This window comes from Oryx dammah, unplaced genomic scaffold (genome assembly GCF_014754425.2).
Source record: "Oryx dammah isolate SB20612 unplaced genomic scaffold, SCBI_Odam_1.1 HiC_scaffold_13, whole genome shotgun sequence".
In the NCBI taxonomy this organism is placed as follows: domain Eukaryota; kingdom Metazoa; phylum Chordata; class Mammalia; order Artiodactyla; family Bovidae; genus Oryx; species Oryx dammah.
Window position 1 is genome coordinate 56886080 of NW_024070197.1, and position 26640 is coordinate 56912719.

The 26640-nt window shown below is 41.3% G+C and overlaps 2 protein-coding genes across 2 annotated transcripts in view; one reads left to right on the plus strand and one right to left on the minus strand.

The window, feature by feature from the left end:
• CENPN (centromere protein N) lies at positions 1-24148 on the minus strand. Its single transcript, XM_040253572.1, has 11 exons — positions 24061-24148; positions 22018-22198; positions 15345-15390; positions 12781-12840; positions 12426-12502; positions 7862-8038; positions 6665-6766; positions 4585-4648; positions 2968-3080; positions 848-974; positions 1-622 (listed from the first exon to the last, which is right to left on the minus strand). The coding sequence occupies exons 2-11, from the start codon at positions 22186-22188 to the stop codon at positions 540-542; spliced, it is 1020 nt and encodes a 339-aa protein (XP_040109506.1). The 5' UTR covers positions 22189-22198; positions 24061-24148; the 3' UTR covers positions 1-539.
• CMC2 (C-X9-C motif containing 2) overlaps positions 23885-26640 on the plus strand; it is a 14936-nt gene continuing 12180 nt past the window's right edge. Inside the window, exon 1 of the mRNA XM_040253573.1 lies at positions 23885-24579. The gene's annotated coding sequence lies outside the window, so the exon portion shown is untranslated. The remainder of the gene's footprint in view (positions 24580-26640) is intronic.

Consider the following 26640-nt stretch of genomic DNA (forward strand, 5'->3'; position numbering starts at 1 on the left):
TACCAGTTTTTAAATATCTTTATTTACAAATTGGTATATTATCGGTCAGTTTGAATGCCATATATGTGATAAAACAGATTATGAGAAATATCATATTTACAATGAAATCATTATATAACTGAATCACCTAGTAGGCTACCTCCTACAATAATAACTTAATGGTCCCAGTTATGCCCTTTGAATGGACCAATTTTATGCTTCTCTTAGAAAATTTTGAGTTCGGTGTAGTTTCTTGGTGCTTCTTTCTGTGATCCAAGGCTTAATAGAAAATCCCAATGGAATCAGACCTCTCTGGGATTGAGGAGAGACAGGAGTGAGAGAAAAGACATCCTGTCACATCTTAGTCCCACGACTGCTATGCTTTGCGGCAGGAGGAGAGAATCAGTCCCAAGAATTACATTGAACATTTCCAAATCTTCAATATCAAGGATGAATTTCTAAAACAAGTTTTGTAGATAGAAGTTCTCCAGCTAGTCATTAACTAAAAATCATATGCAATACAGTCAAGGGTGCTGTACTTAACAAAAACCACATATAGCTTATTTATCTCTAATTTTAAAATAATTCTTTGCCTTATTGGGTATGCAAGTGAGCAGCGGAGAAAGTGGTGCATCTGCAATACCTAAAATTTAAAAAAAAAGAAAAAATGAAACATCAGTTTAAAAATGGCCAAGATTAGAGGGTGGATCATGGACCCTCCATAAGTGAAACAGAATATTTTCAAAACGAGGCGTGACGGAATAGCAGGCTGGAGCCATGAGAAAGTTGAGAGGCAATTAGTCAGCATAGAGAGAGTCAAATGTAGTGTGTTGTTAATTCCCACTGGTGAAATAAGCTGACCACTTACCGGCTGGGGCCAGGGATTTTAGTGCTTCCAGAAGATGCGGGCTAGAGAACTTTACCAGGCACCGGAGGGGCTCTTCTCTCTCAGCCAGGATGCCCCTGTTTAAGTCACTTTTGAATTTCGTTTCAAGCTGCCGTAAGATATATTTATAAATGACTATTAAATACATCAATTGCAATGGCAAAATATAAAGAGACAGGATTATGTGTTTCACTAATTCTTGTTATCAAGAAACACAGGGATGAATGGGAGTGGGAACATTTAAATTGCTAATTGCAAACACTGGGGGAAACCAGGATATCAGCAATATCGTACACAAAGTGCCGAGGGTACACAGGACCTGACATGCAGGAGATCCTGCCCTCAGGATGTCCTTCACTTGAGCATAAGGTTTACAGTCTTAATGGAAAATGAGCACTATTTTTTATAATCTGTCATTTCAGTGTAAAAAAATCTCATGTGTTTTGGGTCACTACCACAATTTAACTTATAGGAAACTTAAGAAACATACAGAAGGAGCACAGTGTAAGGAGTCCCCCGTACATATCACTCAGCTGAAACAATCACTGGTCTTGTTCCATCTATTACCCCACCTCCTGTTCCCTACTGCCCGTAGGGATTGTTTTGAAGCAAATCCAAGACACCATAGTATCCTGCTTGTAAATATATCGATATATTTGTAAAAAGTATTTTTTCTAAACTTCACCTCCACATGACCACACCTAAGAAAATTAATAACAGTTCCTCATATCATCGAATATCCAAGTATTGCTACTTCAATAGGTACTGGGCTCTTAGATTCTAACCTCAACTTTTTTCTTTTTGCTTAAAATGATTCTTAAAATTTAGAGGCAGAATGCTGAAGCACTCATGCATGAAGCAATGCAGAGGGTGAGTAATGTCTGCCAATAATTCAGATGGCTCAGAACAAAGAAAGAGAAAAGAAAGCAAATGTGGCTAAATGGTAACAATGAGTGCATTTTGAAGCAAAGGGGAAATGGATGCTCACTGAAGTATTCGTGCATGTTTCCTGAAGGTTTGGCATTTTTCAAAATAGAAGAGATAGGGGAAATTTAGTAGCAGTTATGAATAAATGTGTACCTTGACTTACGGAATAGACACATTCTCAGATGTGTATAAAGGGAAGTTTTGTGGATTAAATCTAATGTGTCCTAGATCAGCAGTTCTCTATGCAGAATCAGCTTGTGGGCTTGGGACAGGTGGCTGGGACCCACCTCCAGAATCCCTTATCCAGTAGGATTACGGGGGCCAGGATCCTGCTTTTCTTACCCATTCCCAAGTGATGGTGATGCTGCTGACCCAGAGACCACACTTGGAGAATGACTGTCTTAGGGTATATTGAAAAGAACTGGGTTAAAATCCGCCGTTCAGGGAACTTAACTGGAAAGGTGTCAAATCAACTTTCCCCACTAAAAACAAACCAAACCAAACAGGTGTTGGGCCTGACTAAGCAGATCACTGGTAGACTTCAAGTGTGGCCTGTAGCTGCAGAAAATTCTAAGCAGGAAGAATTTTATTGGAAGCTTTGAAGGGAGAAGAGTGTTATGAATATGAATATGAGTATTAGATTAGGGTGGTCATGATATAAATCTTGAATTTTGCTAATGGTGGCCAAGGGCTTGGCCCCCATCTGGCTTTCCTGGTGGGCAGAGACTCACTTCTGGAATGAGCCAGGTTTGCAGGTGACTGTTTTTTTCCCTATGTGATGCCAACTGGGCTATATAATGACTGATTTCTTTAATCTTTTGTCCAATAAGTATTTATGAGCACTGATCACGTACAAACACTATTCTAGGTGTGGATGGGCTAGAAGGATACAGTTTTTTTTTTTCCTCAAAAATATCTAGATCACAGCTGGTTACACATAACTAGATTAATATAAAAGGTGAAATGAAAAGGCAAATTCAGAATTTCCAAAGGTTGTCCTTTCCAACAGAGGAACTTACTAAATATGATAAAGAAGTCTATTTTAACTCATAAATTATACAAAATTAAAGTGACAAATGAATGACATAAGTTTCTTTGAATTGTTTTCCACTTGAAATTTTAGTTCTTTTTAAAAAATATTGATAACTTGTAGTTAGTTTATAGCAACATCCTACCTTATATTGTGCAAATTCTAGTCTTGGTTGAGGATAGTCTCCAAAAATTTCTTGAGTCACTCTTTGCACTCTTTCTTTTTCAACTATGTTTTCATGAATGATCCTTGAATCCACTATAGATGGAAGATTTTAAGAGAAACCAGCTATTAGGAATGTATTTCATCCACAAAGTATCATCCTTTCATTCCTAATCTTTCAACTTGCTAATATAATTTTGAAATAACATTTACTGCTTTTTCACTTGATTGTAATAATTTCTTACAAAGTAGAAAGTTAGAAATATAGGTTGATAAGAACAAAGATAAAAATCACTCATAATCCTACCACACAAAGCTAAATACTGTTAACATTTTAATACATTTGTCTAACCCTTTTTTTCACTGAATAAAAAGATACATATTTTTAAGGCTGGGTTTATAAAATATACACAATTTTGTACCCTGCTTTCTTTACTTAACATGAAATCAATATTAGTTCCCATGCCATTGGAAAGTCATGGTTTAGTTCATAACGGCTGTACCATTTCATTTTATTGCTAAGTCACTGCCAAGAAAGAGGAACATTTCCATTTTTATAGTATATTATACCCCACCACTTTTTTTGAACTTTCTGATCTGCATTAGTAGTTTCATATTCTATTTTCTTGGGTTTTCTATGGATGGACTCATGTAAACTATGAACGGTGATATGGTCACGATTCTGATTACAGGCGCACCTCAGGAATAAGTGGGTGCAGTTCTATACCACTGCAATAAAGTGACTCACATGAGTTTTTTGGTTTCCCAGTGCATATGAAAGTTATGTTTATATCGTACTGTGGTCTATTACATGTGCAACAGTATTATGTCTAAGAGGACAATATACATGGCTTAATTAGAAAGTACTTTATTGCTAAATGCTGACCATCATCTGAGCCTTCAGCAAGTTGTAATCGCTTACAATAGTAACATCAAAGATCACTGATCACCGTAACAAAAATGAAAAAGTCTGAAACATTGTGAGAAACTGTGACAGAGACAGGACCTGAGCCAGTGCTACTGGGAAAATGGTGCCCACAGATTTGCTCAATACAGGGTGGCCATAAACCTTCAATGTGTAAAAAGCAAAATACCCACAAAGTGCAACAAAGTACTTGGGAAGCAATTTACCCAGTGCATTATGATCCTGGGCTCCAGGCTCAGATTCAGTTTTTCCTTCTGGCTTTGCTGATTCCTAGTTATGTGATTCTGCTCAGCAAGTTACTAAACCTCTCTGAAACCCAGTTTTCTACCCCTCTTTTCTCATGAAAAGAGCTTGTTCCTGGGACTGCTGTGAAGCTTAAGGAAATGATACATATAAACACCTTAGTATGGCGCCTGGCACAAAAGAAATGCTCAGTTAAATTATTTAATTTTTTGTTTTGGTTGTGGTTATGATTAGATGCCATTCTAGCAAATTCTAAAGGAGACCTATTATTAGCTTAGCTTCCCCACTTCAACAGAAATTTACTTTTCAGTTTTCTGAAAACAGGAGATACTTTTGAATCACAATCCTGGTACAGAAATGTTTTACTGGGTGAGAGAAATCTGAAAAGGAATGTCCTTCCAAATTTCAGTTTTTATCTTAAAATACACATACTATTTATATCTAGCCCAAAGCTTCTTTCTTGTAGAGATGTAGTAGAGTTGTGAGTTTCAAAGCTCTAGGAAAAAGAAAACAGAAAAAAGTGAATGCTTTCCTAATTTTATCACCTCAAAGTATAGATGTTAATTGGTTTTACTGCACAAATGTATGGCAAATCTTATCTTTCGTTTTTCCCAACACAGATATTTGAGGCCCTATACAGACTAAGTTGAGCATTTTTCCTACAGCGATATTGACAGAGACTGCCAGGGTCAGCAACAAGGCTGCTTTGTTTGAGGAACTCTGTTCCTTGTTAACATAAAAATGTATCTGGAAGAACTATAGCTGCTGAGCCAAAAGCTAGAGAAATCAAAGGCAGCCTTTACAGTGTGATGCTGCAGCTTTATGTCTTTATAACTGTGGGAAAAAAACCTCACTGACATTGCTTACAGAAAAATAACTTTCCTGCTGTAAGTCTAAATCTCCCAGACTCCTTCACTCTCTTTCCCCCACTGAAGGCACTGTTTTTATAATCAAGTGTTTGACGAGTTTTTCTAGAAATGCAACTAATCATAGCAGAACTGTTGATATTAATAGCAATTTGGTAGGAGGCTGGTAGGTAAGAGGGAAGGTGCTATGGGGGAAAATCATTACCTAACTTTTTTTAAAAATTATTTTTAATTGGAGGATAATTGCTTTACAACATTGTGTTGGTTTCTGCCATACATCAACATGAATCAGCCATGGGTATACATATGTCCCTCCCCTCCTGAACCTCCCTCCCACCTCCCACCCATCCCACCTCTCCAGGTTGACACAGAGCACCGGGTGTGAGCTACTTGCATCATAACAGCAAATTCCCACTGGCTATCTGTTTTACATATGGGAACATATATGTATGCAACTTCTTAATGTTAAGCTTGTTTTCCTTAAAAAGTAGCTTGCAGAAAGCCATCACTTCTACTTAGAACAGATGAAAATATATAAGTAGAACATACCTAGGGGCTCAAAGATATACAGTCTTAACAATTCTATAGGAGTCTGAACATATGACCACACAGATGCCATGCAAAGGGGAAAAAACAACAACAACAACCCTGAGCCTTGGAGCAAGGCCAGATCCATTATCATTAAAAGGAAAATAATACATTCAAATTATTTTTTTCTTAATAGGTTTTTTTTGGTTTACTCCTAGTACACTAGACACACCTCATGAAGTTATGAGGAATTATGGTTATACCTTTTGTACCAAATTGGCCCAGTATAATATGCCTTGATATTTGACCAGGAACATTTTTTATTTTTTTGACTCACACAGCATGGCGCGTGGGATCTTAGTTTCCTGACCAGGGATTAAACCCATGCCCATTGCTTTGGAAGTGAAGTCTTAACCACTGAACTGCTAGGGAAGTTCCACACTCAAATTAATTTTTTTCTTTTTTAACATTCAAATGCAGAGCTCATTTTATTGAAACTCAGTCGAACAAATTACCATTAATTTGCCCTTCGTAAAAGTCAGTATTAAAAATGTTTCATGTTTGCCAAGTGAAAAGTAAATACCTGAAAGGTGTAAATAAAACCTTTTTTTAATTAATTTTTTTATTGAAGGATAATTGCTTTACAGGATTTTGTTGTTTTCTGTCAATACACTCAAATAATTTTGACAAATAAACTGTGGGAATTCATAAACCAATGCTTCCTCTTTTAATTCCTATATCACTTACTTGACTAGTGGGACAAAAAATTCTGCTTCTCTCTGGCATAAAAGAATAATATAATCAGCTTCAAAAGATAATGTCAAGTTACTCTGAAGAGAAAATAAATTCTGATTGGAATAGCTGATTAGGAGACAGGGGCCCTATAATATACACTCCAATGACTGATAGGCAGTATAAACACAATACAATTATGAAAAGATGAAAGTGAGGAATTATCTTATTTCCTATCATATTTGCTGAAAACTTTCTCCACTTCAGGGACATCTGATGTGATCTCCTGTTGCTGGAGGTAGACTTTCCCACCTCCTCAACTTCTAAATTACGCATGAAAGAGAAAATGGAGACTCGGGTTTAAATAGAGTCACTGATGGGCTCACCTGATTATACTGTTTAAAAACAATAGCCTTAAGAGAGTCCAGATATCGGCTTCTGAGGTCCATTTTCGCAATCTGATGGTGTTTGCTAGCAACTGTCAGTGCCTTGAAGTGAAAATTAGCAAGATTATTAATAGCATTACTGTGTCTATCCCTTTATTTATAATACTTGTTCAGAAAAAATGTAGGAGTTGTAATCAGTGAATAATTTCTACTTAAAAGTAAAAAGAAATCCAGAACAATTAAATCTCATGTTCTGTTACTCAGCTTGAAAAACAAAAACAGTGGCTAGTGGCATTAAGATCCTCAGAAAGGCAAGGTCTTTTGTACCATTTTTAGAAAAGAGATCCTTTTTTTTTTGGTCAAACTACACAGCAGGCAGGATATCAGTTCCCCACCCAGGGACTGAACCCATGGCCCCTGCCGTGGCAGTACGGAGTCTTAACCACTGGACTGCCAGGGAAGCCCCAGAGTGACCCCGTTTAAAGTTAGGGATTATGATAAATTAAGGTGAGAGTTAAGAATAAAGGATGAATACTCAAATGTTACCATTTTTGGTGATCAGTTGTTAATACTACAATGACACTGCCATACAAAAATGCAAATAGAAAAAGCAAATTATAGACTCTATGTACCACTCTGGTTTCGGTAATAAAACATCTTCCGAAAGGAACCAGCAAAACTGTTAAAAGCAGTTACTTTGGGTGAGTGGGATTGGGAAAAAGGGGTATGAAGTCTTAAAAGATTGGTTAGAAACTTGGTTGGATTTTTACCTCGATTATGCATTACTTCTCGATTTCGAGACACTAATGAAGAGTTCTAAACCAATGCTGATGCCGTGCTCTCACTTGCAGAATAATAGTACTTCCTGCTCTTTAAGAGATCAAGAATTATGGGTGGTATTTTACATCAAATGATATTGAGGAGTTTAAGCCTACATGGCCCTGAGATAAGGATAATGCAAGAGCTGACTCATTGGAAAAGACCCTGATGCTGGGAAAGATTGAGGCAAAAGAAGAGGGCAGCAGAGGATGAGATGGGTAGATAGCATCACCGACTCAATGGACAGGCACTTGAGCAAACTCCAGGAGATAGTGGAAGACAGAGAAGCCTGGTGTGCTGCAGTCCATGGGGTTGCAAAGAGTCAGACACAACTTAGCAACTGAACAACAATACCATTTATAGTAGTTGGTTCCATACCTGACCCAGAAGGGGTAGATTGCTCTTCAGTTGGGAGGACGAAGTGAAGGCATATGGAGTTTGGGAATAGTACACCACGTAAGCAGGTTTGTACTGGTTTGGCTTTTTATACTGTGTTCCCCAGGCAATTCGAATCCATACCGAGTTTTCCTCAGCATCTCTGAAGCTGATTGTCACCTTATTAAAAAAAACAAACACATAAGTTCTCTAATTAACATATCATGTTGCACCAACAACTGATGCTTTTTAGGGGAGAAGGATGTCACTGTCTGGCTGAAATCTGGCAGTTTTTCTCCTACTTTTCATTACAGTGATTTGGGAAATCTCTGGAAAAGATTTTATGGTTGCTTTGTAAAGATACATCCATGCCTTGTAAAGTCTTTTGGAAGGAAAAAAATATATAAATCCCACAATCAGTGTATGACATCACAAATTTTCAATAATTTCTTGGCCTTTGTCCTGAAAAAAATAGTAGAAAGGGACAGAAAATGGGCTAATTTTAACAACTAAAACATAGTTTTTAGTTTGTCTCTTGTAAGTTTTCCTAAGAACTTTCTATTTTGAAGAGTTTTATCTGATAAGATGTGCAGTTAATCCTCTCTCTCTCACACACACTCCACCCAGCACTCCCCAGTCACACTTCCTGTGCCCTCTCATACCAGCTTCTCTCCCCCGTGGATCTGGGCAGGAGTTCTTAACCTGAAGTCAACGGTGAGAATTCAGGGCATCTATGGACTGGGGGGGTGGGGGGCGGGGGCCTGGATATTTCATCTTTACTTGTGGGCCTCTGTGATGGCTCAGACAGTAAAGAATCTGCCTGCAATGTAGGACACCTGGGTTCAATCCCTTATTTGTAAGTGAAATTTAGCATCTCCTTCAATTGTGAAAGTAGGCATGAAGACAGTAGAATTTTAGGATGTTATTTTGTTGTCCACAGAAATCTCAAGTATTTTTATCACATTACAATTGTTACCTGAGTCTCAAGAATATCAATTATGCCATTAGCACTTTGAAGCTAGTTGTTTTTAGACCCATCATGAGATTATTTATTGTGTTAATGAAGAAGCACATGCATTACTGTTATCAGTTTGCCATCTTAATGCCTTTATAGTAACTGTATTTTTAGTATCATTTGTTTCCCCTGTGATTCTGTAGATTTTATTTTACAGCATTTAAAAACACACTTCTGAGAAGTGGTCCATAAGCTTCACTAACAGCGAAAATCATCATTGCCACAAAAAGGTTAAGACACCTGTCCTAGAGCAGCCACTGAGTCACTCTTCAGTCCTGGGCACTGGGAGATACTACTTGGCATGATGTCGCCATCATCAGCCTTTGGGAAAGTAGGGTTAACTAGCCACTAGTTAAGTTATGCAGAGGAAGGTAAAGATAAGCCAGGAGACCTCAGTTGGTTGAGGAAAGGGATGAGGACGTGCTGGTCAGCTCAGAGTAGAGGGACAGGGCAGACAGAGAAGACCCAAGGCCTTTACCTGTTTATCCTCATCTAAAACCTACAGTGCACAGAGCATGTCACTCTCCGGCTGGCCTTTCAAGCAGGACAGATGTGACCAGTGAAAAAGCTCCTTTGTCCCCCCAGCCCCATGCTGTTGCTGCTGTTCAGTCGCTAAGTCGTGTCTGACTCTTTGTGACCCCATGCCAGGCTCCGTGGGGCTCTCCAGGCAAGAACACTGGGCTGGGATGCCATTTCCTTCTCCACCAGCCCCTGCTAGTGTGCCTGAAATTCATTCATGAGGCAAAACCTTTTGGACCATGGTAGAGATAAGAAGAGATCTAACAACTGAAATACAAGGGCATCAAAGGAGGAGGAAATGTGAGTGTTTCAGGCACTTTTTCTCCTTGCATGGTAGGGGTGGCCTGGGGTTCAGAGAACAGAAATCTCTGCTGCCTGAAAGAGGGACAGAAAAGACTGTCAAGTGAGGAGAAGGTGCTGGGAAGGAAGATGCACATAAACTCTGAACTGGACCCGAGAGAGAGAGAGAGACGCTCTCTAGCTTTCTTGTTTTGGGTGAAGTAAGGTGGGTGTGCTGGCTGCAGTTTTGCAAGAGGAGTCAGCCAGTCAATTTGAGCTTCATGAGAAGGCTGCTTCCAGAAGGGTCCAGACCATATATCTACAACATTCCTGGAGAAGTGGCCAGGGATTCTGTGCCTATGAGGCTTTTTTTTTAAAAAAAAAGCAGGTGCATGCAATATACCCACAGTCCAGACAGGACTCTCCTATAACCTCTGCAGAGTTCACAATTTCACGGTAACAAGAGTTTTCAAATAATATAATCCAAAATAACAACTTATTCACAAAATTTAAATAATAAAAAAAGAAGTCTTTTGGTTCACAGTTTTCTTTGAATTAATTTATAAATTAAATACGTTCCCCCTCAAAAGGCTGAAGATTTTGTTTTGTTTTGTAAACCTAATAAAATGATTCTAAGGTTCATCTGGAGGAATGGTTAGGAATTTTTGACAAAGAAAAATAATTGGGGGTAGGGGTAGGGTTGACTTAAGGGTTATGAAAATGTTTTAAAAACTAATGATTAATGGAATGGGGAGTTTGCTCTAGGCAAGTGGCCCCCCTGATACCAAAACCAGAAGCAGGAAGAGTTGCCTACACAGTCACTGGCAGGACCACTGTGAGTGGTCTCCCCGCTAGGGCAGAGCTGGCCCCTGGAGGAGTAGACCAGAGTAGGTGCTTTCTGCCGGCAGCTGCTAAATCAGGCTAAGCTTGTGCTCCTGCTGGAGACAAGTGAAGGGGGCAATGGGGAGGGGCCGGTGGGATTCCTTCCATGTGGGGGCCACAGCAGGAACAAGAAGAAACATTTCCCTCCAAGAGTCTTGTGGCAGAAAAAACAGGGCTTGAGGATAAGCCTGGGGAAAGGATGTATTTTCTCTGAGAATTAAGCATGTTTATAAGCAGTAGAGTAGGAAGCAGAAGAGGGAAGGAGTAAAGATACAAAGAGAACAAAGAAAAATAGAGCAGAAAAATTGGATGAGGATGTAGGAGATAAATGCACAGCACATAGAAGGGTCGTTGTAAGAAAGGAGATGAGGGAACATGTTCGGTGACAGGTGGCTAAGTAGAAAGCAAGACCAGTTCCAGACTAAAGGATGAGGTAAGGGGATGGAGGTGACATCACCTTTACGACAGAAGGCAAAGAGGAACTGAAGAGCCTCTTGATGAAGGTGAAAGAAGACAGTGAAAAACCTTAAAACTCAACATTCAAAACACTAAGATCATGGCATCCGGCCCCATCACTTCATGGCAAATAGATGGGGAAACAATGGAAACAGTGACAGACTTTATTTTCTTGGGCTCCAAAATCATTGTAGATGGTGACTGCAGCCATGAAATTAAAAGATGCTTACTCCGTGAAAGAAAAGCTATGACCAACCTAGACAGCATATTAAAAAGCAGAGACATTACTTTACCAACAAAGGTCCATCTAGTCAAAGCTGTGGTTTTTCCATTAGTCATGTATGGATGTGATAGATGGACCCACAGAAATTTGAGTGCCGAAGAATTGATGCTTTTGAACTGTGGTGTTGGAGAAGTCTCTGGAGAGTCCCTTGGATTGCAAGGAGATCAAACCAGTGAATCCTAAAGGAAATCAACCCTGAATATTCACTGGAAGGACTGATGCTGAAGCTGAAACTCCAATACTTTGGCCACTTGACACAAAGGACTCATTGGAAAAGACTCTGATGCCAGGAAAGACTGAAGGCAGGAGAAGGGGATGACAGAGGATGAGATGGTTGGATGGCATCACTGACTCAATGGATGAGTTTGAGCAAGCTCCAGAAGTTGGTGAAAGACAGGGAAGCCTGGTGTGCTGCAGTCCACAGGGTCACAAAGAGTTGGACATGACTGAGCGACTAAACTGGACTGAAGGGGATGGAGAGACAAGTCAAGGAGTTTGAGAATCAAAATATGCTCCAAAAGGGAACACCAATGTGCCAGAGGATGGGCATAGTGAGGTGGATAGGACAGAATTTGCGGGCATTTGTTAGTCTTCCTCTATGCAAGGAGGACTAAGGCAGAGTCAGGTGGAAAGGGAATGAAGCAGGGGAGGCTGTGAGAAAGCTATCACCTTAGCCTATGACAAGATGTTGAAGTGGTGCTTGGCTCTCGAGCTACAGTGACCAAACTGCAGCCGTGAGCCATCCAGGGCCATTTAGGTAAAATTCATTATTGTTAAGTAAGATGATCATTTTTAGATTCTCAGTCAAACCAGCCACACTTCAGGTTCTTGGCAGCCACATGTAGCTACTTGGCTGTGTTCTGGACATCTCTGATCTAGAACATGTCCATCAATGCAGAGTCCTACTGGGCAGTGCTGCTCTTGAGGAAGCAGCAGAACTCCTGAGTTGAAAGGTAAGGGGAGCAGAAAGTTTTTACAATGAGCAGAGTTTGTCTTTGATATTGAGTAGAATAGTATGGAATATTACTAACTGAAATTCTTGCAAATTAAAAAAACAAGGTAGTGACGAATTTTAAGTGCACGGGTGCCATGAAATTGAATCTCATGGAAATTCAGATAAATTCTATTCTTACATTTTTTAATTGTCTCTGAAGAATTTTCTTGAATGAACTTTTGAATTCTTCCATATCAAAAAGATCAATGTTGTCACCTGTCAAAGTGAAAAGAAAAATCAAGAAAAATCAAGGGAGCTACACTGTCTTCAATACATTTGCAAAGACCCTGAAGGTAAGAACAATAATGATCGAATCACACAAACACTGCCAGTATCTCTGACTCAGCATCACCAAATATATTTCTCACTTTTCTATACATGAGTAATAATCACTTCATTTGGAAAGAAGAGACTTAAGAGGAACATGCTGCTATTCCTTTTTAAATTGCCCAAATATCAAATATAAGTGTTTGGTTTAAAATGAGAAACATTACCTGGTCTTTTACTCATCTGAAAAACATCCCAAATTTTCTGGTGCCGATGAAACTGAGTATCTGAGGGAGGAAGAAAGAGCTTATTACTGCATGTCAGAGAACTTTCAAGCAACGGGCTTGTAAGTACATATTTTTAATAATGTGAAAGTGGAGAAAGTAACAGTAATTTACAAATTAAGTTATGCAGATTTTTCTTTGAAATATAAATTTTCAGAGGATTAAATTTACTCCAATAAAACAAGTTATAATGAATTACTCAACATAGTAGAGATTTAGCTTTTATTCTTAGACCATTTATTCTGTCCATACAGCTCTACTCCACAGAGTGCTGCATCTCTCCAGCAAGCCAGCGATGACGTGTTCCTGGCACTGATGTTTCCATCGACTTTGCTTATTCTGCACTCTTCTCCTAGCTCCTTGGGCACCTCATTCTGGTCTCTACTAAAACGCCACCATGCAGAAAGGCCTCCCTGAGCACTCTACCCAAATTGAAGCCTCCATCCCATTATGGTTTTTCCAGTAGTCATGTATGGATGTGAGAGCTGGACCATAAAGAAGGCTGAGCACCAAAGAATTGATGCTTTCAAACTGTGGTATTGTAGAAGACTCAGGAGAGTCCCTTGGACTTCAAGAGATCAAACCAGTCAATCCTAAGGGAAATCAACCCTGAATATTCATTGGAAGGACTGATGCTGAAGCTGGAGCTCCAATACTTTGGCCACCTGATATGAAGTCAACTCATTAGAAAAGACCCTGATGCTGGGAAAGATTGAAGGCAGGAAGAGAAGGGGACAACAGAGGATGAGATGGTTGGATGGCATCACTGACTCAATGGACATGAGTTTGAGCAAGCTCTGGGTGCTGGTGATGGACAGGGAGGCCTGGTCACAAAGAGTCGGACGTAACTTAACAACTGAACAACAATAACAACATCCCGCCCTGCTCTAGTTTCCTTCATGGCACTTATCACTTCCTGACATTATAGCATATATTTAGATGTTCATTTGTACACTTGCTTGTACACGAGGTACTGGACTTAGTCTTGTTCATACTGGACTTAGTCTTGTTCATCTTATTCCCAGTGTCTAGCCACTGCTGCTGCTGCTGCTAAGTCGCTTCAGTCGTGTCCGACTCTGTGCGACCCCATAGACGGCAGCCCACCAGGCTCCCCCGTCCCTGGGATTCTCCAGGCAAGAACACTGGAGTGGGTTGCCATTTCTTTCTCCAATGAGTAAAAGTGAAAGGGAAGTTGCTCAGTCATGTCCGACTCTTCGCGACCCCATGGACTGTAGCCTACCAGGCTCCTCCGTCCATGGGATTTTCCAGACAAGAGTACTGGCTGGCATTAAATATATGTATCTGATGACTGACTGAATGATTGGATGAATGTATGATACAGAAGGCACCCTTTAGGAGTTACAAACTTAAGAGTATCTTGGATTAAAAATGGATCCAGTAAGTTATTGAGCTCAGTCCCAACACATCATCACCCTGGCTTTACTTGGTCCCTGTGCTAACCCCCATTTGCATCCGTGTCTTTGGACCTAGGATCAAGGTGCTCTGCACCCCAAAAAGAGGGACTGTGGGCTCCAACATTCAAGGGCACCAACCTGCTGTGCCTTTGAATTATTATTTTTCTTGCCCTGTGTGTTTTTTTTTTCTTTTTTGGTGCCTCGGTGTTCTCTCCCTATCCCAGTCTGTTTATGGCAATGGCCTGAGAAATCTTCATTATCTAGTTTTGTCTAAAACAGGTGTAATCAGGTACAATGTGATGTCTGCCCTTAAAGACAGCATCCAAAGGGTTTTGTTTCTTTCTGGTATATTCTTCCTTGGTTCTGCGTTTCAGAATTCAGATGGCCTGCTAAATGATCTCTGAACAAGGTTGTTATAATAATGGAGATGAATCATTTTTTGTTGATAATGATTCCTTTTAACCCCATGCAGAAGTTCATGATAAATGGCAAAGAATTAAGTACAAATGCTGACATTTCCTAGGATAGTACATAGCTGAGACTAACCCATGATCTTTGTGACAAGCTTGGTCCCCTTCTAGTGTCCATTGTCTTAGTCAGGGGTCCACCTTCCTTCTCGTGGCACATGCAGACCGCGGAGCCATGCCTGCCTCTCTTACTCAGTACCCCCTTGACCACACCACATGCAAGTCCAGTCAGTGCTATCCTTATAAGCGGCACTGTAATTATAACAAATTCTCAGAAATATATTTTCAAATTCTGTTAGCAATAATACAAAGCCTAGCAAATATTTACTATGTGCTTATTATGTGCCAATTACTGTGATAAGAACTTTTCAGGTCTTATCTTACTTAACCCTCACAACGATCCAGTGAAATACTGGTTGTTATTATGTCCATTTGATTTAGGAAAAGTCTGAAGCTTAGAAAAAGGTGACGTGACTTGGCAAAGGACACAAGACTAGTTTTAAGTGACAGAGCTGAAGTATGAAACCAGGTCAGCTTGACTCTAAAATCTGAGCCGTCACATACAAAACTGCCTCTCTGATGAAACTGGACTGGTTAAGTGTAAATACAAACCACCGAGACTTACAAATGATGTCTAAATGGGCTGCATCATTGAGCCTTGCACGATTCTCCTGAAAGAGAATGGAATAATACTTTTAGTAATTGTGGTGATAGGTTTGGTTCCCCTCCATCTATTGCGCATTTTAGGGTGCTTAGGACAAACTATGAGGGCCCTCTCAATACTGTACTGACAACATGTCTCACAACAACGCTCTTCTGATTCATGTCCCAGTACAGGCTCTCACAACTGTTGTCCCACGATCTACTCTTCATTGATCATTTTTAACTTTCTGTTTGGTTTTTTCAATCAATGGTATCCTTCCAGACCTCCTCTATACCAGCGTTTCTCAACCAGGCTTCAGGGACATTTTGAGTCAGATACATCTGTCTTGTGGAAGCTGTCCTAGAATGTAAAGGAACATTCCTGGCCTCTATCCCCTGGAAGCCAGCAGCACCCACTCCCAGTTTTGACAACCAGAAACATCTCCAGATGTCATGTCTTCTGGGAACAAAACCATCTCAGCTGAGAACTACTACTCTATACATACACATTTGTATGTTCACATAGTATATAGTTTCTTTTAATGTTACACATAAAGATGTAGTTTATTCTTTTTAATGATCGAAGAATATTTTGTTAAGTGGATGTATCATTTTTTATCTCATAAGTATAGTTAGTTCCAATTTTGTGTGTGTAAATAAAGCTAGTTAACATTTTTATTTATATGTAACCATTTATATATAACTATATATATAAATGTTTATCAATTATAATATCATATATACCTCATTTTTTATGTTTTCTATATATGTAAATATCCAGAAGTGGAAGTGCTGGGTCATAAAGTATATTTATTTAAAAATGAATGAGGGAAGGGTATACTGGGTATATAAGTTCAGTTCAGTTCAGTTGCTTAGTTGTGTCCGACTCTTTGCGACCCCATGAATCGCAGCATGCGAGGCCTCCCTGTCCATCACCAACTCCCGGAGTTCACTCAGACTCATGTCCATTGAGTCAGTGATGCTGTCCAGCCATCTCATCCTCTGTCGTCCCCTTCTCCTCCTGCCCCCAATCCCTCCCAGCATCAGAGTCTTTTCCAATGAGTCAACTCTTTGCATGACGTGGCCAAAGTACTGGAGTTTCAGCTTTAGCATCATTCCTGCCAAAGAAATCCCAGGGCTGATCTCCTTCAGAATGGACTGGTTGGATCTCCTTGCAGTCCAAGGGACTCTCAAGAGTCTTCTCCAACACCACAGTTCAAAAGCATCAATTCTTTGGCACTGAGCTTTCTTCACAGACCAACTCTCACATCCATACATGACCACTGGAAAAACCATAGCCTTGATTAGATGGACCTTCGTTGGCAAAGTAATGTCTCTGCTTTTGAATATGCTCTCTAGGTTGGTCATAACTTTTCTTCCAAGGAGTAAGTGTCTTTTAATTTCATGGCTGCAGTCACCATCTGCAGTGATTTTGGAGCCCCCAAAAATAAAGTCTGACATTGTTGCCACATTTATTTGCCATGATGGGACCAGATGCCATGATCTTCGTTTTTTGAATGTTGAGCTTTAAGCCAACGTTTTCGCTCTCCACTTTCACTTTCAAGAGGCTTTTTAGTTCCTCTTCACTTTCTGCCATAAGGGTGGTGTCATCTGCATATCTGAGGTGATTGATATTTCTCCCAGAAATCTTGATTCAAGCTTGTGCTTTTTCCAGTCCAGCGTTTCTCATGATGTACTCTGCATATAAGTTAAATAAGCAGGGTGACAATATACAGCCTTGACGTACTCCTTTCCCTGTTTGGAACCAGTCTGTTGTTCCATGTCCAGTTCTAACTGTTGCTTCCTGACCGGCATACAGATTTCTCAAGAGGCAGGTTAGGTGGTCTGGTATTCCCATCTCTTTCAGAATTTTCCACAGTTTGTCGTGATTTACATGGTCAAAGGCTTTGGCATAGTCAATAAAGCAGAAATAGATGTTTTTCTGGAACTCTCTTGCTCTTTCCATGATCCAGCAGATGTTGGGAATTTGATCTCTGGTTCCTCTGCCTTTTCTAAAACCAGCTTGAACATGGAGTACTTGGATGCAATCTCAAAAATGACAGAATGATCTCTGTTCATCGCCAAGGCAAACCATTCAATATCACAGTTATCCAAGTCTATGCCCCAACCAGTAATGCTGAAGAAGCTGAAGTTGAATGGTTTTATGAAGACCTACAAGACCTTTTAGAACTAACACCCAAAAAAGATGTCCTTTTCATTATAGGGTACTGGAATGCAAAAGTAGGAAGTCAAGAAACACCTGGAGTAACAGGCAAATTTGGCCTTGGAATGTGGAATGAAGCAGGGCAAAGACCAATAAGAGTTTTGCTAAGAAAAATGCACTGGTCATAGCAAACACCCTCTTCCAACAACGCAAGAGAAGACTCTACACATAGACATCACCAGAGGGTCAACACCGAAATCAGATTGATTATATTCTATGCAGCCAAAGATGGAGAAGCTTTTTATACAGTCAACAAAAACAAGACCAGGAGCTGACTGTGGCTCAGACCATGAACTCCTCATTACCAAATTCAGACTTAAATTGAAGAAAGTAGGGAAAACCGCTAGACCTTTCAGGTATGACCTAAATCAAATCCCTTATGATTATATGGTGGAAGTGAGAAATAGATTTAAGCGACTAGATCTGATAGATAGAGTGCCTGATGAACTATGGACAGAGGTTCATGACATTGTATAGGAGACAGGGATCAAGACCATCCCCATGGAAAAGAAATGCAAAAAAGCAAAATGGCTGTCTGGGGAAGCCTTACAAATAGCTGTGAAAAGAAGAGAAGAGAAAAGCAAAGGAGAAAAAGAAAGATATAAGCATCTGAATGCAGAGTTCCCAAGAATAGCAAGAAGAGATAAGAAAGCCTTCTTTAGGGATCAATGCAAAGAAATAGAGGAAAACAAGAGAATGGGAAAGACTAGAGATCTCTTCAAGAAAATTAGAGATGCCAAGGGAACATTTCATGCAAAGATAGGCTCGATATAGGACAGAAATGTTATGGACCTAACAGAAGCAGAAGATATTAAGAAGAGGTGGCAAGAATACACAGAAGAACTGTACAAAAAAGATCTTCACGACCCAGATAATCATGATGATGTGATCACTAATCTAGAACCAGACATCTTGGAATGTGAAGTCAAGTGGGCCTTAGAAAGAAGCATCACTACGAACAAAGCTAGTGGAGGTGATGGAATTCCAGTTGAGCTACTTCAAATCCTGAAAGATGATGCTGTGAAAGTGCTACACTCAATATGCCAGCAAATTTGGAAAACTCAGCAGTGGCCACAGGACTGGAAAAGGTCAGTTTTCATTCCAATTCCAAAGAAAGGCAATGCCAAAGAATGCTCAAACTACCGCACAATTGCACTCATCTCACATGCTAGTAAAGTAATGCTCAAAATTCTCCAAGCCAGGCTTCAGCAATACGTGAACTGTGAACTCCCTGATGTTCAAGCATATCTGAGGTTATTGATATTTCTCCCAGGAATCTTGATTCCAGCTTGTGCTTCTTCCAGCCCAGTGTTTCTCATGATGTACTCTGCATATAAGTTAAATAAGCAGGGTGATAATATACAGCCTTGACGTAGTCCTTTTCCTATTTGGAACCAGTCTGTTGTTTCATGTCCAGTTCTAACTGATGCTTCCTGACCTGCATATAGGTTTCTCAAGAGGCAGGTCAGGTGGTCTGGTATTCCCATCTCTCTCAGAATTTTCCACAGTTTATTCTGATCCACACAGTCAAAGGCTTTGGCATAGTCAATAAAGCAGAAATAGATGTTTTTCTGGAACTCTCTTGCTTTTTCCAAGATCCAGCAGATGTTGGCAATTTGATCTCTGGTTCTTCTGCCTTTTCTAAAACCAGCTTGAACATCTGGAAGTTCATGGTTCACGTATTGCTGAAGCCTGGCTGGGAGAATTTTGAGCATTACTTTACTAGCATGTGAGATGAGTGCAATTGTGCGGTAGTTGGAGCATTCTTTGGCATTGCCTTTCTTTGGGATTGGAATGAAAACTGACCTTTTCCAGTCCTGTGGCCACTGCTGAGTTTTCCAAATTTGCTGGCATATTGAGTGCAGCACTTTCACAGCATCATCTTTCAGGATTTGAAGTAGCTCAACTGGAATTCCATTACCTCCACTAGCTTTGTTCGTAATGATGCTTACTAAGGCCCACTTGACTTCACATTCCAGGATGTCTGGCTCTAGGTGAGTGATCACACCATCGTGATTATCTTGGTCATGAAGATATCTTGGTCGTGGCTGGGCGGGCGCAGGATGGCCTACAGGAGCTATTCCACGTTCAAGGTGAGGAGGGGCGGTGGTGAGGAGATACCCTTCATCCAAGGTAAGGAGCAGCGGCTGCGCTTTGCTGGAGCAGCTGTGAAGAGATAACCCACGTCCAAGGTAAGAAAAACCCAAGTAAGACGGTACGTGTTGCAAGAGGGCATCAGAGGGCAGACACACTGAAACCATACTCACAGAAAACTAGTCAATCTAATCACACTAGGACCACAGCCTTGTCTAACTCAATGAAACTAAGCCATGCCCGTGGGGCCACCCAAGATGGGCGGGTCATGGTGGACAGGTCTGACAGAATGTGGTCCACTGGAGAAGGGAATGGCAATCCACTTCAGTATTCTTGCCTTGAGAACCCCATGAACAGTATGAAAAGGCAAAATGATAGGATACTGAAAGAGGAACTCCTCAGGTCAGTAGGTGCCCAATATGCTACTGGAGATCAGGGGAGAAATAACTCCAGAAAGAATGAAGGGATGGACCAAATCAAAAACAATACCCAGTTGTGGATGTGACTGGTGATAGAAGCAAGGTCCGATGCTGTAAAGAGCAATATTGCATAGGAACCTGGAATGTCAGGTCCATGAATCAAGGCAAATTGGAAGTAGACGAACAGGAGATGGCAAGTGTGAACGTCGACATTCTAGGAATCAGTGAACTAAAATGGAATGGAATGGGTGAATTTAACTCAGATGACCATTATATATACTACTGAGGGCAGGTATCCCTTAGAAGAAATGGAGTAGCCATTATGGTCAACAAAAGAGTCAGAAATGCAGTACTTGGATGCAATCTCAACAATGACAGAATGATCTCTGTTCATTTCCAAGGCAAACCATTCAATGTCACAGTAATCCAAGTCTATGCCCCAACCAGTAATGCTGAAGAAGCTGAAGTTGAATGGTTTTATGAAGACCTACAAGACCTTTTAGAACTAACACCCAAAAAAGATGTCCTTTTCATTATAGGGGACTGGAATGCAAAAGTAGGAAGTCAAGAAACACCTGGAGCAACAGGCAAATTTGGCCTTAGAGTACAGAATGAAGCAGGGCAAAGACTAATAGAGTTTTGCCAAGAAAATGCACTGGTCATAGCAAACACCCTCTTCCAACAACACAAGAAAAGACTCTACACATGGACATCACCAGATGGTCAACACCGAAATCAGATTGATTATTATTCTTTGCAGCCAAAGTTGGAGAAGCTCTACACAGTCAAAAAGAAACAAGACCAGGAGCTGACTGTGGCTCAGACCATGAACTCCTCATTACCAAATTCAGACTTAAATTGAAGAAAGTAGGGAAAACCGCTAGACCTTTCAGGTATGACCTAAATCAAATCCCTTATGATTATATGGTGGAAGTGAGAAATAGATTTAAGCAACTAGATCTGATAGATAGAGTGCCTGATGAACTATGGACAGAGGTTTGTGACATTGTATAGGAGACAGGGATCAAGACCATCCCCATGGAAAAGAAATGCAAAAAAGCAAAATGGCTGTCTGGGGAGGCCTTACAAATAGCTGTGAAAAGAAGAGAAGAGAAAAGCAAAGGAGAAAAGGAAAGATATAAGTATTTGAATGCAGAGTTCCAAAGAATAGCAAGGAGAGATAAGAAAGCCTTCCTCAGGGATCAAGGCAAAGAAATAGAGGAAAACAAGAGAATGGGAAAGACTAGAGATCTCTTCAAGAAAATTAGAGATGCCAAGGGAACATTTCATGCAAAGATAGGCTCGATATAGGACAGAAATGGTATGGCCCTAACAGAAGCAGAAGATACTAAGAGGTGGCAAGAATACACAGAAGAACTGTACAAAAAAGATCTTCACGACCAAGATAATCACGATGGTGTGATCACTCACCTAGAGCCAGACATCCTGGAATGTGAAGTCAAGTGGGAATATAAGGGTATAGTAAAATTCTTTGTACAATACTTGCAACTTTTCTGAAAGCCTGAAATCACTTTAAAATAAAAAGCAAATAAGTAAATAAATACATGTGAAAGAGAGTGTCTCTTTCTGCATAATTTGGTCAACATATTTGAGTATTATCTTTTCATCTTTGACAATCTGATAGTTTAAAGAAAGAATACTGCTCATTATTTTAACTTCTTTGTCTGTTTCTTCTCCCTTGGTATTTACTTTTTTTTTTTCCCACTAATTTATAAGCATTCTTTGCAAGTTGAAAAATCCAATTAAAAATTAGCACCTTTTCCACTATAGTGGGACAGAGCCCTCCTCACGTCATAGCCTAGAGCTACTTAAATCTCTTTTGGGCTAAGGAAAGGAAAGAGAGAGGAAAACCTAAGTGTAGCATGATATTCAATGTTAGTCACTTTGAACACTGTTACCTCGCAAAGCAGAACCAAGTCCTGAACAATAGATTCCTTTCTCTGCCGAAAGTTTACGGTCTGCAGTTGGTTTTCAGACAAAAAATTCCAGGTTTTTAGGATTGTCATCATTTCCGTCATTGGGATTTTCAAGATGGTCCTCCTGAAAAACTCAGCAAGAGTTTCATCCATCTCTTTGGTACTTTAATAAAAATAAAAACAGCACAACAAAGTATTAAACAAACACAAAAGTACAACTTAGTGAATTTTCAGCATCATAATTTTAGCCAGAATTATGATTTGTAGGTGAAACACCCAAAATTTTCAGGCATTCTGCAGAGTATTTCAACAAGAGGATTTTCTCTTAAGTGTATATTTAAACATGTTTTAAGGTTTTTAAAAATTAGTGTTCTCTCTTTCTTGGCTAGAGTATTTTGATCTTTTGATAGCAATAGTAACTGAATCACTCATTTACCTATTCATGTATCAAATTACTAAGCAACCATTAGTGCTAGGCACTTTTTTAGGAACAGGGGATAGAACTTTAACCAAAAATGACAAAAATTCCTGCCAGTAGGAAGTGTCCTTCCTAGCTGGGAAAGACAGGCAACAGGAAAATCACAAAAAATGTTAAAAGTGGTAAGTGCTGAGGAGAAAAGGGAGCAATGTTAGGAAGCTAGTAGCAGTGAATATGGAGCAGGCTCGGAATGGGTGGGGGCAGAGGGGAATGGAGAGGAGGCCTGAGAGAAGGTGGCATTTGAGCCAATTTTTGGGGGAGGAAGAGTGAGCCATGTGGCTGGTTGTTGGAGGAACTCTCCAGGCAGATGGAACAACAAGTGCAAAAGCCTTGGGGCCATCAAGGGGAGAAGGAGGCCTCCAGACAGGCAGAGAGGAGAGAGAAAAGGCACAGAGGAGGAGGTGAGGAGGGCCGTGTTTATGACAAGAAGCATTAGTCAGTCTGTCAATCTCATCCGCTTCCAAGACTACAGGATACACAAGGACAAACAGAAGAGAGTCCCCTAAAAGGATCGTGGCTATGAATTATTTCCACCATTTAAGTGTTTGTTGAATGGCATATGATTTATTATATGATTATATATGATTAAGCTCCACTAGGGCAGGAACTATGTTTGTCTTATTCACACCTGCCTTCCTAGAATCTAGAACAGTTTCAGCCCAAGAACTGTCTTAGTGGAAATACTTGTTGAATAGGAAGCCCCGAAGTATTAGATACTCTCCCTAAGAAGCCGCGCCTGAGGAGATAAACAACCTGGGAAGGATTAGCCAGTGACAATATCAAGCCAACGTCCCCCATCAAAAACACTGGAGGTGGGGGTGGTTGTTAAAACGCAGACTCCTGGGCTCAATGATTTAAACTAGGGGAGGGGAATGCGGGGGAAGTGCTTGAGATTTCTGCATTTTTACAATTAAAAGTCTTAATTCTGGCTAAAGTTTGGGAATGTCATTCTAAAGAATTATGACAGAAAGAAGAAATGGAGGGAATGCAACCTCATCTATAAAACTGGAAGCCCTTGAATAAACTCTTCTGATTCCCTGTGATTATCTAACTTCTTTCTACTTCGCTGCGCGTGGCACACTGTCTGGCATATAGTAGGTACACGAGATATAACAGCTGAATGAAAGCATGACCCAAAAGGTTCCTGTAAATATACACCGCCGAAGAGCTGCCACAAGGAGCAGGAGTAATTCGAGACTAAAAAGGACGGACGCCAAGGTTACCCCAAAATCAAAACACCCAACTCGGAAGAAGCAGCAACCGAAGACTGACTTTAGCCCTTGAGGGCTCTGGGCGGCGCCAGCATGACGCAGGCCCCACCTAAGGCTCCGCCCCAGCGGGGCGGATGTGACGTCACGATCCAGCATCTCCGCCCTCTTCGCCTCAGCCACAACCGAAGTTCCCCGCCTCAGGCCCGAGACCAAGGACCAGTCCCTCACCTTGGGACCCGTGGCAGTTCACAAGAGAGTCGCCTCAGAGTCGCGGGACGTGGCTCTTTCTAGGCTCCCGCCACGTCCCGCCCAATCCCACGCCCCGGGTTCTCTTACCCACATCGCCGGCCGGCTCTCTCCTCAGCGACTCTTCCCGCCCGCGGCACCTTCAAAACCACCAATTGCAGTTCCCGCCGTCCTGGAGCCCCGCCCACCGGGGGGCGCCAACTCTGGGCTGTACCCTCGGCACAGGGGACCGTGTGAGGAGAGCGACAGAAGTGAAACGCGCCGAGCCCCCCGCCTCCCTCTTCTCAGCAGAGAATGTTTTTTTAATGCCTTAAGCCCAGCCACAGAATCTGGCTTGCCGGTTCCCCTTCAAGTTTAGGCTCGCGGCGCCTCGGCGGACTCGCTCTCCCTCCCCTCCCAGCGCCTGAAAATGGGCCCGTCCAGGCGGGGCGGCGCAGGCGCCTGAGGCGGCGAGCGGCGGGGGCTGGCCCCGCGGTGTCAGCAGTGGAGGGCGCCGTGTCTTCGCCACCCGGAGCGGGCCCGGCTCCGGCGTCCAGACCGCGCGTTTGGAGGCGCAGAGTCTTCGCGGGTGAATACCGCTTCCGCTCTCCGGCTGTGGCCGCGAGTCGGGTGAGTCTCGGGGGTCCGGGCCGTTCGGAGGCGCGCTCTCTTCCCGGCCGCGGGACACCCACCGGCCCCCGCTCAGGTCCCTCACGGTCGCGCCCCGCCGTGTCCCGTCCTGCTGGGACTTCCCGCCGGCCGCGGGGGTCGGGACCGCCGCACTGGGTTTCCCGGGGCGGACTCGGTCGACCTGAGCTCTCCGCCCTCCGGCATTCTCTGAGGATGCGCTGGTAGTTGAGCGGGGTAGACATTCGCGCTCTGCCCCACAACTCTCGAGCTGGTGACCTTGGGCAGGCTCCTCCCTCCTCGGTGTCCTCGCCTGAGAAATGGGTGTAATCCAGCGCCTAGGTTGTGAGAAGCGCTTAACTACGTGTCTGACACGGTGAGCGCTCCCTACGGTGTATGCTTGTTATTGCTCTTGGGGATCCTGGCGTTCAGGGTTTGCTGGTGGGAGCCTGTTAGGGCGCCTCTCAGCTGCAGTGAAATTTTCCACCAGTCCGTCCTGCGATGCCAGAATCCAGTAAGATCCTCATCAGTAGACTTTTCAAGAAAAGGCAGATCCCTTTTATTGTATTTAAAGATGACCGAGCTTGTTTCACGTAAGTAAGTAGTAAGTAGTTTATGAAGAGTTAAGTAAGTCCTAGTACTGATTTAAATGCATAAAGGAAGTTTGCATAAAGGAGACACAAGTCCTGTTCATACAGGCTGCTGCACATGTTTGGTTGATTTAAAACGATACTCATTTCCCACCTTTTTTAAAAAAGAAAAACTATGTTAAGGTCTGAATCAGTGCTCAAATCTGTGATCGTACTGCATTCAGGAAACATTTATTGGGCATATACTATGTGCATTTAGGAGAATATCTCCTCCCCTACTAGCCTGTGTGTTCTTTGATGGTTATGGACTAATTTTTTTTTTTTTTTGCTCTGAACTTCACGTGATTTGACAGAGGGCTCAGCACCAAGAAAGTGGTGATAAATCCTAGTTCAGGGAACGCTACAACTGGGCCCATGCCTTAAATGACGTGAGGTTGCTCTCAGTAGCAGCAGGGGCATGGTCTGTACTCGGAGCACTTGTCACCTAATCTGAAGCCTCTGTTTAGATTTGGTCATTTTGCAGCTGTAATAAGTAAAAGTGGGTGGGGAACGTCGTCCCCTGCTATGTCTGCTACTTCTGCTCAATACAATGAGGTTTGAAGTAGAGAGATACTAATTTAACTAATTCCAGAGCTTTCTGAAATTAGACTTTAAAAAAATATATGTTTTAGAGAGCAGGTTTTTCCTGGAGAACAGATTCTTTAGGCTCTGAACAAGAGACTTCTGGCCTTGTTTTAAAATTACATTAGAAATTGTAACTGTAGTGTGAATTTCTTTCTGGTGAAGCCACACAATAGCAAAATCTCTCTAAATAAAGCCTTAGTGGCATTAAAATATAGGGTTTCCCTCTTGTGATTATAGATCTAAAGTGTGTTATTAGAATGTTTCCTCTTTTTTCTACACTAGAATTCATATATTGCTTGTGTTGTTTTTTTCTTCTAAAATTGTGCCACCTGGTGGTTGAAATCTATCATGGACTACTTGTTAGATTTTACCTCAGAGTTGGTAGAATAAGGTGAAGCAGTGAATAAAATAAAATCATAAATTTTGTATCTTTAGCGAGAGCTCCCTATTGCTTCGACTGTCCCAGCTCACCCCCAAGTAAAAGTTAGGATTGCTTTGCAGGGACCTATTAGACAGTTATAAAAATGTCAGATGTCACAGATGAACATTTTTACGAGTTCAAGCAGACTATTTTGGTATCAATCTGTGCATACCTGAGGAAGTAGATGGGATTGGCATGGGGAGAGAAGAGTTGTAATTGTGAGAAGTAAACTGTTCTGATCGTTTCTAAATGCCAGTGTACAAATGGACTGAAGTTTTGTGTTTAACTAAATAATAACTGTTTGGATAGAGTTATCCCTCTCTTTCTCATTAGAACACCCTTACACTAAATCTTACCACAAATGAATGTTTCCTTCACTTTTTTTTTTTATACAGTGTGTTTGTTTGTAATTATCTTGGTGCTACTTTT